The following is a 12,733-nucleotide window of genomic DNA, read 5'->3' on the forward strand; positions in this document are numbered from 1 at the left end:
GAGCTTACAATCTAAGGTCCCCAACTCACATTCATATACTAGGGCCAATTTAGACAGAACCTACCAGCATTTCTTTGGAGTGTGGGAGGAAACCAGAGTACCCAGAGGAAACCCACACAGGCACAGAGAGAACATGCAAACTCCAGGCAGGTGGTGTCATGGTTGGGATTTGAACCAGCAGCCCTTTTTACTGGTAGGCGAGAGTGCTACCCACTACACCACTGTGCCACCCAAATATTAGAAAGGTACTCATAGTCATAACAGTGCCATACACTTACTGGCCACTTTATTAGGTACACCTGTTCAATTGCTTGGTAACACAAATTGCTAATCAGCCAATCACATGGCAGCATTTTGGCTCTTTTCACACAGAGGCGTTTTTGGGCTTTTTTCTGCTGTAAGCCTCAGCTCTAAAAACGCCCAACAAGACAAATCCCATTCATTTCAATGGCCCCTGTTCACATCTGAGTGTTTTGTCATCTGAAGCAAAACACCTGAAGCTCAAAAAAAGTACAGGAGCTTCTCTTTTGGCAGATTACAGGAGTTTTTTGCTTTTTACATTGGTGACCTTTTGATCTGTACAAAATCGCGGCAAAAATCGTTCGACTTTCTGCCTGAAACAAAACACCTAGATGTGAGCAGAGCCTAAGGCCCCTTTCACACGATCGGACCGTTCAGGTCCGCCTGTCAGTTTTGACGGCGGACCTGAACGGGCGCTCCATGTTAGCCTATGGAGCGGCGGATGTCAGCGGAGACATGTCCGCTGACATCCGACCCGGTCCGATCCGCTGAAGAGCAGATGGATGGCCCTACGTCCAGGTCCGTCGCTGGCGGATCGGATCGGGGGAGATCTAACGAAAACAGACACGCTGTCCGTTTTCGTCCGATCCCTCCATAGGCGGCAGCGGCGCCTGACAAGCCCCTCCCCGCTCAGTGAGCAGAGAGGGACCTGTCATCCGCCGGCTCAGCGGAGATCAACGGACAGATCTCCCGCTGAGCCGGTGGACCGAGGCGGGCTCCGTAGAAACGGAGTCCGCCTCATGTGAAAGGGGCCTTAAGCATCAGATTTTTGTCCAAAGGGCATGTGCCAGGATCTTGTCTTGCATACCAATGGTACACAATTGTCAGCCAACAAACACAAACGTAGTGACGTACTACGAGGAATTTCAGCTCTTGAGCGCCACCCTTTGGGGCACCTTCTGCTAATGTCGTGTTTTGTGAGCATTGATTCTGAGCATGCGTGTTTGTACTTTCAACTTTTGTGGGACGGACTTGTGTACACCGAAAGCTGGACAACAATTGTCTGATGGAGCGTACTAATGGTCGGATTTTAGGAAAACAGTCTGTCATCACACAATTCCATGACAAATATCCGATCGTGGGTACGAGGCTTAAGGCAGGCCATACATGGGTCGAATATTGAAAGAATTTTCTTTCAAAAATCTTATCTAAGAATTTTCGTTCGAAATTCGCAACATTAGTGGGCTGCAGCAGCAGCCAATTTTCGTGCGGCCATCAAATTTGAGAAATCAGGCATGTTGGAAATTTCTTGAAAAACAAACGATTTTCTGATCAATGATGGGAGAATCGTGCGAGAAATGTAATCGAAAAAGAAATGCGCATGTACAAGAAAAGAAAATTCCTGGAAAGAAAAGAAGATTCCCAGCAACGAAAATTCTTTTCTGTAGCAACAGGGGGTGAAATTGAAGGCTTGGTTAGTCGAATTTCGAAAATCAGTGGTGGCATCATCGGATCACAAAACGCACAAACGTTCTGATTTTCAAAAGAAAATTATTTCACAATTCGACCATGTATGGCCAGCCTTAAGCATCTAGACATGGTGAAGACTACTTGCTGAAGTTCAAACTGAGCATCAGAATGGGGAAGAAAGGGGATTTAAGTGACTTTGAACGTGGCATGGTTGTTGGTGCCAGATGGGCTGGTCTGAGTATTTAAAAAACTGCTCATCTACTGGAATTTTCATGCACAACCATCTCTAGGGTTTACAGAGAGAGGCGCTGAAAAAGAGAAAATATCCAGTGAGCGGCAGTTGTGTGGACGAAAATGCTTTGTTGATGTCAGAGGTCAGAGGAGAATGGGCAGACTGGTTTGAGATGATATAAAGGCAACAGTAACTCAAATAGCCACTCGTTACAACCAAGGTATGCAGAATGCCATCTCTGAATGCACAAGACATCAAACCTTGAAGCAGATGGGCTACAGCAGCAGAAGACCACACCGGGTCCCACTCCTGTCAGCTAAGAACAGGAACATGAGGCTACAATTTGCACAAGCTCGCTAAAATTGGACAATAGAAGATTGGAAAATGTTGCTTGGTCTGATGAGTCTCGATTTCAGCTGCGACATTCAGATGGTAGGGTCAGAATTTATTATAAACAACATGAAAGCATGGATCCATCCTTCCTTTTATACTAGTGTTCAGGTTGGTGGTGTAATCATGTGGGGGATATTTTCTTGGCACACTTTGGGCCCTTTCAACACCACGGCCCACCTGAGTAATGTTGCTGACCATGTCCATCCCTTTATGACTACAGTGTACTCATCTTCTGATGGCTCCTTCCAGCAGGATAATGCACCGTGTCAGAAAGCTCAAATCATCTCACCACTGGACAATGAGGTCACTGATCTCCAATGGCCTCCACAGTCACCAGATCTCCATCAATAGAGCACCATTGGGATGTGGTGGAATGGAAGATTCGCATCATGGATGTGCAGCCGACAAATCTGCAGCAACTGCGTGATTCTATCATGTCATTAAGGACCAAAATCTCTGAGGAATGTTTCCGACACCTTGTTGAATCTATGCCACAAAGAATTAGGACAGTTCTGAAGGCAAATTGGGGTCCAACCCGGTACTACCAAGGTGTACCTAATAAAGTGGCCAGTGAGTGTACATCTTCACTAGACTTTTGGTTGGTTAGGCTGCTGTTATTGTTATTATTATTATAATACAGGATTTATATAGCGCCAAAGTTTACGCAGCACTTTACAATATAAAAGGGAGACAATACAGTTATAATACAATAAAATACAAGAGGATTAAGCGGGCCCTGCTCAGAAGAGCTTATAATCTAATAGGGTGGGGCAGGTGGTACAAAAGGTTGTAACTGTGGGGAATGAGCTGATGGAAGTGGTGAAAAATGAGTTGGAGACGTGATAGGCTTTCCTGAAGAGATGAGTTTTCAGGGATTGCCTGAAGGTAGCTAGAGTAGGGGATAGCCGGACAGGTTGAGGTAGAGAGTTCCAGAGGATGGGAGAGGCTCTGGAGAAATTCTGGAGATGAACATGGGAGGAGGAGATGAGAGAGCTTGAGAGTAGGAGGTCTTGAGAAGATTGAAGAGGACGATTTGGATGATATTTGGAGACAAGATTGGTGATGTAGCTTGGGGCAGAGTTGTGAATGGCTTTGTATGTTGTGGTTAGTAATTTGAATTGAATTTGCTGGGTGATTGGGAGCCAGTGTAGGGATTGGAGGAGAGGGTTGGCAGACACTGAGCGGTTGGTAAGGTGGATACGTCTGGCAGCATTGTTATTAATTATTTCGGAGTTTTGGAGGATTTATAAGCTCCCTGTTTCTTGTGGGAAAATGGATAGCTGGTGTAAAATGGTCATTAGTGACAGTGCTAATTATACCAATGAATGGTTCAGGATTTATTGTGTAATATAGTACTTTCTGTAGCAGAGATGATTTAATTTATATTTACCTTTTACTCAAATACTGGGTTACTTGGCTCTAGAGAATGTAATGTTACCCTTAGTTTTGGGTTTCTGTGTCTGTTGAGGACCATGGGGACAGCAGTGTTTGTGCTCAGCCATGGGAAAAACAACTAATAAAAATTAAAATAAAAATTAACAAGCCACGTGTTTTCATCCAGCCATCTGTTGGGCCTCTTGGGAATATCTTTAATTAAGTAAAATAAATAAAATTTAAAAAAAAACGATGATTTTCCAACATGTAAACCTAAATAAAATCTGATCATTTATATGTTGTTCTTTACACTTCCTATACTTACGTCTTGTCTTTGGTTCCCCTCCATGGGGACCTCTGTGATCCATGGTATGGTCTGATCCATGGTATGGTCTAATCCATGGTATGGTCTGATCCATGGTATGGTCTGATCCATGGTATGGTCTGATCCATGGTATGGTCTGATCCATGGTATGATCTAATCCATGGTATGGTCTGATCCATGGTATGGTCTAATCCTTGGTATGGTCTGATCCATGGTATGGTCTGATCCATGGTATGGTCTGATCCATGGTATGGTCTGATCCATGGTATGGTCTAATCCATGGTATGGTCTGATCCATGGTATGGTCTGATCCATGGTATGGTCTAATCCATGGTATGGTCTGATCCATGGTATGGTCTGATCCATGGTATGGTCTGATCCATGGTATGGTATGATCTAATCCATGGTATAGTCTAATCCATGGTATGGTCTGTGGGCAACTCTGTGACTGTGAACTGATTTTTTCCATTTCCTAATGCCAAGCTTTCCAGGCAGTCAAAGAGCAGTCAGGGACCACTAGGGCTTATATGAAGTTCACACACATAGGTCATTGTTATACGAGGGAACACGTACTTCCTTAGCATGGGGAGACTGAGCTAGATTTTCCAGCAGATTTCCATATTTTTTTTTCCATACACTGTATCTTACTTTCATAACTGCTATGGCACAACTGGCACACATTTACAAACTTTACTGTCCCTGCAATATTCTTTACTCTGTATTGTTATATGAAATCACAGTACAGGTTTTCAACTTTTTATGTAGCAGCAGCTAATAGCATGTTTATTTCTACGTATTTCAGCATACATCAAACATCCATCTAATTGCAGCGATTAACCACTTGCCCTCCGGAAGGTTTTACCCCGTTCATGACCAGGATATTTTTTTGCTATTCGGCATTGCGCTAATTTACCTGTGAATCGTACAGCCGTGCAGCACTGTACGGAATATAAATTTTATATCTTTTTTTTTTTTTTTTAAACAAATAGAGCGTTCGCTTGGTAATTGATCAAGTGTATGTTAATTGGTTTGTGTGAAAGTTCTAGCATCTACAAACTATGGTATGTATGCTGAAATTGACACAGCTGTAGACACCATACTGTAATGGTTGTGATCAGGAACTTAAAGTGTGACTGTGATAGTGTGGCGGACAATCTGGCGCTAACAGACACTGGCTGGGAGGGTAACAAACTGACACTGACGTCATTAGTGACACTAAGCCCTTGTTCACACTGAACACGGCTTTGAAACCGTGCGAGTTCATCTGAACTCGCACGATTTCAAAGCCGCATTTCAGTCCGACTTTGAGGGCGACTTAAAAGACATCCATGTGGGTTCATGCACAGATGTCTATTGAAATCACCCCCAAAGTCACCAAAAATAGAGCAAGAACTACTTTTGGAAATCGGGGCAGAGCTGCAAAGTCGGCATCTCACCAATTGGGACGCTACCTATTGCTACACTACCTATTGCCGAAATATGCTCCGATTTGACATGCGATTTAACCTTTCGAATCGCATGTCAAATCACGCCGATGTGAAAGAGGGCTCATACAGTGATAATACTGTACAATGGCACTGTATTAATGACAATGGCTGGAAAGGGGTTAACATCTAGGGGGCAATCAAGGGGTTTAATGTGTGCTGCTTTTACTTACTAATCTGGCTGTTTTTTCTCCCTGTCTTTCAGGGAGAGGAAACAGACAGATCTCTGTTCTCTGTACACAGAATTATGTGCTTTTGTAAACACAGAACTCAGTGCTGTGATTGGACACAGTCAATCAGCAGGTTTCAGCTGAAATCATTGGCTGAAATCTGCTACTAAACTCGTGCTGTGTCCAATCACAGCACGGGTCGGCAGGGGACGCACAAACTATAAGCAATCTGGCAGCCTGCATGTATGTTGCCAAGCCTGAACCTGCTGCCCGCTCACAGTACAATTACTGTGAGTGGTCGGCAGGAGGTTAATTATTCCAGGTTTGTAACAGATTGGTACTTGCAGTATCTCACAAAAGTGAGTGCACCCCTCACATTTTCATTTTCAGGATCTTCTTATAGCCTAGGCCATCTTTATGTAGAGAAACAATTCTTTTTTCAGATCCTCAGAGAGTTCTTTGCCATGAGTTGCCATGTTGAACTTCCAGTGACCAGTATGAGAGAGTGAGAGTGAGAGCGATAACACCAAATTTAACACACCTGCGCCCCATTCACACCTGAGACCTTGTAACACTAATGAGTCACGTGACACCGGGGAGGGAAAATGGCTAATTGGGCCCAATTTGGACATTTTCACTTAGGGGTGTACTCACTTTTGTTGCCAGCAGTTTAGACATCAGTGGCTGTGTGTTGAGTTATTTTGAGGGGAGAGCAAATGTACACTGTTATACAAGCTGTACACTCACTACTTTACATTGTAGCAAAGTGTCATTTCTTCAGTGGTGTCACATGAAAAGATAGAATAAAATATTTACAAAAATGTGAGAGGTGTACTCACTTTTGTGAGATACTGTAAATTGTCATGCCTATAGATATTTAGGTTACATAGTCTTAACAAGCAGTAAATGAGCTTTAAAAAAATCATCACTGATTTCTGTGTCTGCAGGCATCCTTAACATTCACAGCAAAAGTACTGACAAGGTTTAAAGAAGTATGAGTTTATAAGAAATAAACATCCATACTCACCCCTACAATGCAGCATCAGTGTGATGCTTCAGCTGTCCCACGTCAGCTCTAACACCGAGAACTGAGTGATCACATGACTGCAGATCGCTCAACTCTCTGCTCCAAGTGGAGAGCAGCGACTGTCAGTCACCACTCTTAGCTCTACTGCTCCAGTGCTCATCGGAGGTCTAGGCTGGAGAGGGGGCAGGTGCAGTTGACTCTGGCTCAAATACAAGCTGAAAGGCAGATGTGGCTGTCAGGTGGATCAGATCCTTCCAGAGCCTGGAGCGACTATGCCCCATCAGCTAATAGTCCACTGTCAGCTGACTCTGGGTTACAGAAGAACAAAAATTAGTGTACTCCTGTGACCCACAAGAGAAGTATAGCCAAAAAAGTGTTGTCCATACTTGTTACCTCAACATTTTTATATTTCTGATATATACAGTAGCTCTGTTGTACTATATACTTGTGTTAAAAAGTATCCAGTCCTCTATGCATTGCTTCCTTGTGTGAAATACCTGATGATCCTGCCATTCCACCTGCTTACCTATTTAAAACTAACCATGCTTGGCATGGTAGCACATCCATCCCAGCGTGGTCAGTTTTTCTGGCTGTGCTGGAAGCAGAGCCTGCCTGTTCTCCAATGGTCAGACGTCCACTGACTTACCCACCTGTACTGCTCTTCACTGAGAGTATCAGTGTACTGCTGTTTCTCTGCCTCCTGCTGGCACACCCCTCTGCAGTTTCCACCCTCACCTTTCCAAGTCCCTCATGCAGCTGTCATGTGATCATTTATTTAAAATGAAAAAAGGTGTGTGTATGTGGCGGCTGTAGGCAAATCGACGCACTCATACATTGCTGCCTTCTTCCGGGTTTAGGGCACACGCATGCGCTCCCGCACTTGATTGTGGACAGCGGTAGCCTGTCGGCAGGTCCTGGCCGATGATTCAAGGCCAGGACCTGCTGATCGGCTGTGTGCAATCACAGCCCAGAGCTCTGTGTTAGTAAACAATACAGTAGTCTTCAGTAGTTTTGCTCTGGCTTAATTAGACCATGCTTAACAAAGCTGATGTTATTACTGCCCGTGTGCAGTTACCTTTCCCTTGCAATCCACAGCCAATGCTTTATGCCTTAAGTGCCTGAATAAAATTCAAATTTCCCTTTGAAGCACAGATGCCTGTGGTGAGAATTTCCCCAAATCGCCTTATTCACTTCCTCTTCTCTGGCATTGTGCAAAGGACCTGAGCTCATATCACAGGCATCTGTCTTATAAAACTTGGCCATCTCCATTGTTATCTGTCTGCGCAGTAAAACCTGGTAATAAAGTAAGACTTTTGAAGTTCTGCCATTCTGAATAGATATATTTACTGGACTGGAAGCTCAGCCTCTAAACGGGTAAATGTCTTGCTAATATCTACAAGAAAGCTTGGGCATAGACGAATGGTGGACTAGACATGTGTTTGTAATAAATGTACAGCCTTCCGCTTGGTGCTCATTTAAAAAAAACGCAAGCAGCTTTAAATAAAACATATGTGTATAATACTCTAAAATAAAATACATTTCAATTCTGCAAGAAAGTGGGCTGAAATGTTTGACGTATATGGTGATCTTGTCTTTTAACATGTTCTGACATTTGATTTCTTGTATCTGTTTTATTAGGAACCTGATTGGCTTCCAAGATGTCATCTAGAAGTAAAGATGATGCAGAACGCTACCTTTTTGTGGATCGAAACCCTACGAGCATCACAGCGACACAAGCTGATTGGACAGCCAAGAAGCTAGTGTGGGTGCCCTCTGAAAAACATGGCTTTGAAGCAGCTAGCATCAAGGAGGAGCGAGGTGATGAAGTGGTGGTGGAGTTGGCCGAGAATGGTAAAAGAGTGTCTGTCAACAAGGATGACATTCAGAAGATGAATCCACCAAAGTTCACCAAGGTTGAGGATATGGCAGAGTTGACCTGTTTAAATGAAGCGTCTGTCCTTCACAATCTCAAAGATCGTTATTATTCTGGACTCATCTATGTAAGTAATACCCTGGTGTACAAATATTTTTTTTTTTTAACTAAAGATGCACATCAGGCACAATAACACTAACACTGATTATTGCATACAGATTGCATTATATCTGACACAAAAATATGCTTCACCCATCAAAAAAAGGTGTATTATATGGCTGGCAGTGTTCCTATATCCAGTGGTGGGGACCAGTCACTGATACCTTCTGTCTGTGAGCAGGGTGACCGGTCTCCTTACTGCCTATGCTACAGTTCCAGTGAATGAGCAGTGATATCATCAGGCAGAGACCAGGTGCAGGAGGTGGTGCGGTGCATACAAGCTATGTCTGCCCAGGAGCAGGAGGTGGTGCGGTGCATACAAGCTATGTCTGCCCAGGAGCAGGAGGTGGTGCGGTGCATACAAGCTATGTCTGCCCAGGAGCAGGAGGTGGTGCGGTGCATACAAGCTATGCCTGCCAAGGAGCAGGAGGTGGTGCAGTGCATACAAGCTATGCCTGCCAAGGAGCAGGAGGTGGTGCGGTGCATACAAGCTATGTCTGCCCAGGAGCAGGAGGTGGTGCGGTGCATACAAGCTATGCCTGCCAAGGAGCAGGAGGTGGTGCGGTGCATACAAGCTATGCCTGCCAAGGAGCAGGAGGTGGTGCGGTGCATACAAGCTATGCCTGCCAAGGAGAAGGAGGTGGTGCGGTGCATACAAGCTATGTCTGCCCAGGTGCAGGAGGTGGTGCGGTGCATACAAGCTATGTCTGCCCAGGTGCAGGAGGTGGTGCGGTGCATACAAGCTATGTCTGCCCAGGTGTGGGGCATACAAGCTATGCCTGCCAAGGAGCAGGAGGGGGTGCGGTGCATACAAGCTATGTCTGCCCAGGTGCAGGAGGTGGTGCGGTGAATACAAGCTATGTCTGCCCAGGTGCAGGAGGTGGTGCAGTGCATACAAGCTATGTCTGCCCAGGTGCAGGAGGTGGTGCGGTGCATACAAGCTATGTCTGCCCAGGTACAGGAGGTGGTGCGGTGCATACAAGCTATGTCTGCCCAGGTGCAGGAGGTGGTGCGGTGCATACAAGCTATGTCTGCCCAGGTGCAGGAGGTGGTGCGGTGCATACAAGCTATGTCTGCCCAGGTGCAGGAGGTGGTGCGGTGCATACAAGCTATGTCTGCCCAGGTGTGGGGCATACAAGCTATGCCTGCCAAGGAGCAGGAGGGGGTGCGGTGCATACAAGCTATGTCTGCCCAGGTGCAGGAGGTGGTGCGGTGAATACAAGCTATGTCTGCCCAGGTGCAGGAGGTGGTGCAGTGCATACAAGCTATGTCTGCCCAGGTGCAGGAGGTGGTGCGGTGCATACAAGCTATGTCTGCCCAGGTACAGGAGGTGGTGCGGTGCATACAAGCTATGTCTGCCCAGGTGCAGGAGGTGGTGCGGTGCATACAAGCTATGTCTGCCCAGGTGCAGGAGGTGGTGCGGTGCATACAAGCTATGTCTGCCCAGGTGCAGGAGGTGGTGCGGTGCATACAAGCTATGTCTGCCCAGGTGTGGGGCATACAAGCTATGCCTGCCAAGGAGCAGGAGGTGGTGCGGTGCATACAAGCTATGTCTGCCCAGGTGCAGGAGGTGGTGCGGTGCATACAAGCTATGCCTGCCAAGGAGAAGGAGGTGGTGCGGTGCATACAAGCTATGCCTGCCAAGGAGAAGGAGGTGGTGCGGTGCATACAAGCTATGTCTGCCCAGGTGCAGGAGGTGGTGCGGTGCATACAAGCTATGTCTGCCCAGGTGCAGGAGGTGGTGCGGTGCATACAAGCTATGTCTGCCCAGGTGTGGTGCATACAAGCTATGCCTGCCAAGGAGCAGGAGGTGCCCGCTCAGCACAACTCTGCCAATCTTTCACCCATTTCCCCACACCTCTGTGTCCATGGACCCCTCCTCTTGGTTGTAGCTACTAAATAAAAAAACAGTGCTGGAACAAGATAAGTAAGTAAACATTGAAAAGCAAGCCCTTCAACAAAGGAAGAGGAAGGTGAGGCCTTTATTTTAGCTGCTGTCTGGAAATGAGCTTTAAAGAGTTTAGATCAGCCTTTCACAAACCGCGTTCCTCAGAACCTTAGAGTTCCTTCAGAGGTTGTTAGAGGTACCCTGAGCAATGAGCAATTTCTGCTTCTCAGAAAAGTAACCACTAACAGCATTTTGTAGCTATCTGTAAGTGGTAAAATCTTCTCAATGATGGCAAGTGTAAGGAGCTTCATTCCCACTGACCATCACGCTAATGTACTGTGAGAGTTATATATAGTAATTATTGACAGGAGTCCATAAAGTCAATTAAAGGGTTCCTCCATGTTTCAAAGGTTGAGAAAGGTCATTTTAAGTTGTGATAATAGACCTCTGTTAAATATTTCTGCGGCAGTATTTAAAATCGCTCTGAATGGCAGTTGTGTGGGTAATTAAATGACAGTGTCACTTTAACAAAAACAGGCCACTGATCTACACGTTCCTGCTCATACCTGCAACAGCTTTGCACCTACTCTACCTGATTGCTGAGCCGTTCTAATTGTACAAAAGCTTCAACACTGGAGCCTACTTGTTCCCTTGTTTTTATCATTCTTCACCCATACATTCCCAATAGACCATCACTGGCCAAATAGGAATGTGTTGGAGGCAATGGAGGGAGCAGGCAAGGTTCAAAGTTTGGGCAGAGCAGGGGCACCGAATGCCTGCTGCAGGAATGTGTGGACACTTTTAGGTGCCTGCTTTACATAACCAACAGCAGCTTGTCTTTTGTTGTTCAACTGAAAGAGTCACGTTGATATTTCCTGGTCCCTTTCCGGTATCTGATTCCCTCAGTTAAGGCAATAGAGCTTCAGAGCCTTTAATAATTAAGATCAAAAACAAATATTTGAAATGCACTGTAAACAGAGAGGCACATACAGTACATGTGAGCGTTACTCTTCTTCGAAACATGAAGATTTTTTTATATTTAGAAGGGGATTAATGAATGGAATTAAAGAATAGAAAAAAAGTAAAGGAAATTCCTCTTTTGATAACACTTTTTTTTAATTTTACTTAAAGCTGTAATTATTTCCAGACATACTCAATAAACAAAAACGTTATTTATTCTAGCTTTAATAATAAAACGCTTAAAGAGGAGCTCAAGTCTCCTCCCCCCCCCAAAAAAAATTAAGTCAGCAGCTACAAATGCTGTAGCTACTGACTTTTAATATAAGGACGCTCACCTGTTAAGGGATCCAGCGATCCAGTCCTCACCTGAGCAGATTCTTCAATCGGTTTCAGGTGCAGGCGCCAGCATCTTAAGTAAGGGAAGCCTTGCGGCTTCACAGCCAGTTTCCTACTGCGCATGCGCGAGCCGAACGGTCCCGCTTTGTGAATGGTCCCACAGTCTTCTGTGACCTGTGATGTGTCCCAGAAGGCTGCAGGGGGGGGGGAGAGGAGGCCAAACTTCTGCTTAGATCGCCGCGACAATCTGCCTGGAAGTGGGAGCGGGTACATGTCAAAACCAGGTACCCGCTCCCCCCCCAAAAAAAGTGCCAAATGTAGCAGTGGAGGAGGGGGGGGATGGAAACAAGCAGAACGTCCCCTTTTGGGTGAAGTTCGGCTTTAATGCAGCAGTGAGGAAATTGTGGGATTTGGTAGCTGGTATTTGGCCGGGTCTTGAGATTTTTACAAGTTTGGCCAATGATCAGGATTTCGGTGGAGATGACTAACCATTGACATAAGAGAGACGGCAGGATTGTCTGCAGGTCACACATAGGCTTTTAGCAGTGTTAAGTGGCTTTTAAAGGTGGTAAAAAAAAAACACTGCCAGTGTGCCCAGGAGCAGCAGAGTTTGGACAGAAAAAACTCTTAACGCTACTAAAGCTGCTAAAAGATTTATACTGGCCAATGATATAAGTTATTGCCCAAGAGCTTCATGCCTGTAAAAGCTCCTAAAAGCTTTAGACACGTTTACAAGCATCAAGCATTTTTTTCCGCAAAAACGCTGCTGGTTTCTAGGAGAGTTAAATAAACGTCCTGTGCG

General features: G+C 45.4%; 1 protein-coding gene across 7 annotated transcripts in view; it reads left to right on the top strand.

Moving 5' to 3' along the window:
• Nucleotides 1-12,733, top strand: part of LOC141110881 (myosin-10-like) — a 308,010-nt gene that overhangs the window by 162,246 nt on the left and 133,031 nt on the right. For all 7 annotated transcript variants that reach the window (XM_073602623.1, XM_073602621.1, XM_073602624.1 and 4 more), the window contains exon 2: nucleotides 8,354-8,715. In XM_073602623.1, coding sequence (XP_073458724.1) covers nucleotides 8,374-8,715 — 342 coding nt within the window. In that variant the 5' untranslated portion in view covers nucleotides 8,354-8,373. The remainder of the gene's footprint in view (nucleotides 1-8,353; nucleotides 8,716-12,733) is intronic.

This window comes from Aquarana catesbeiana, linkage group LG10 (assembly GCF_042186555.1).
Source record: "Aquarana catesbeiana isolate 2022-GZ linkage group LG10, ASM4218655v1, whole genome shotgun sequence".
NCBI lineage: Eukaryota > Metazoa > Chordata > Amphibia > Anura > Ranidae > Aquarana > Aquarana catesbeiana.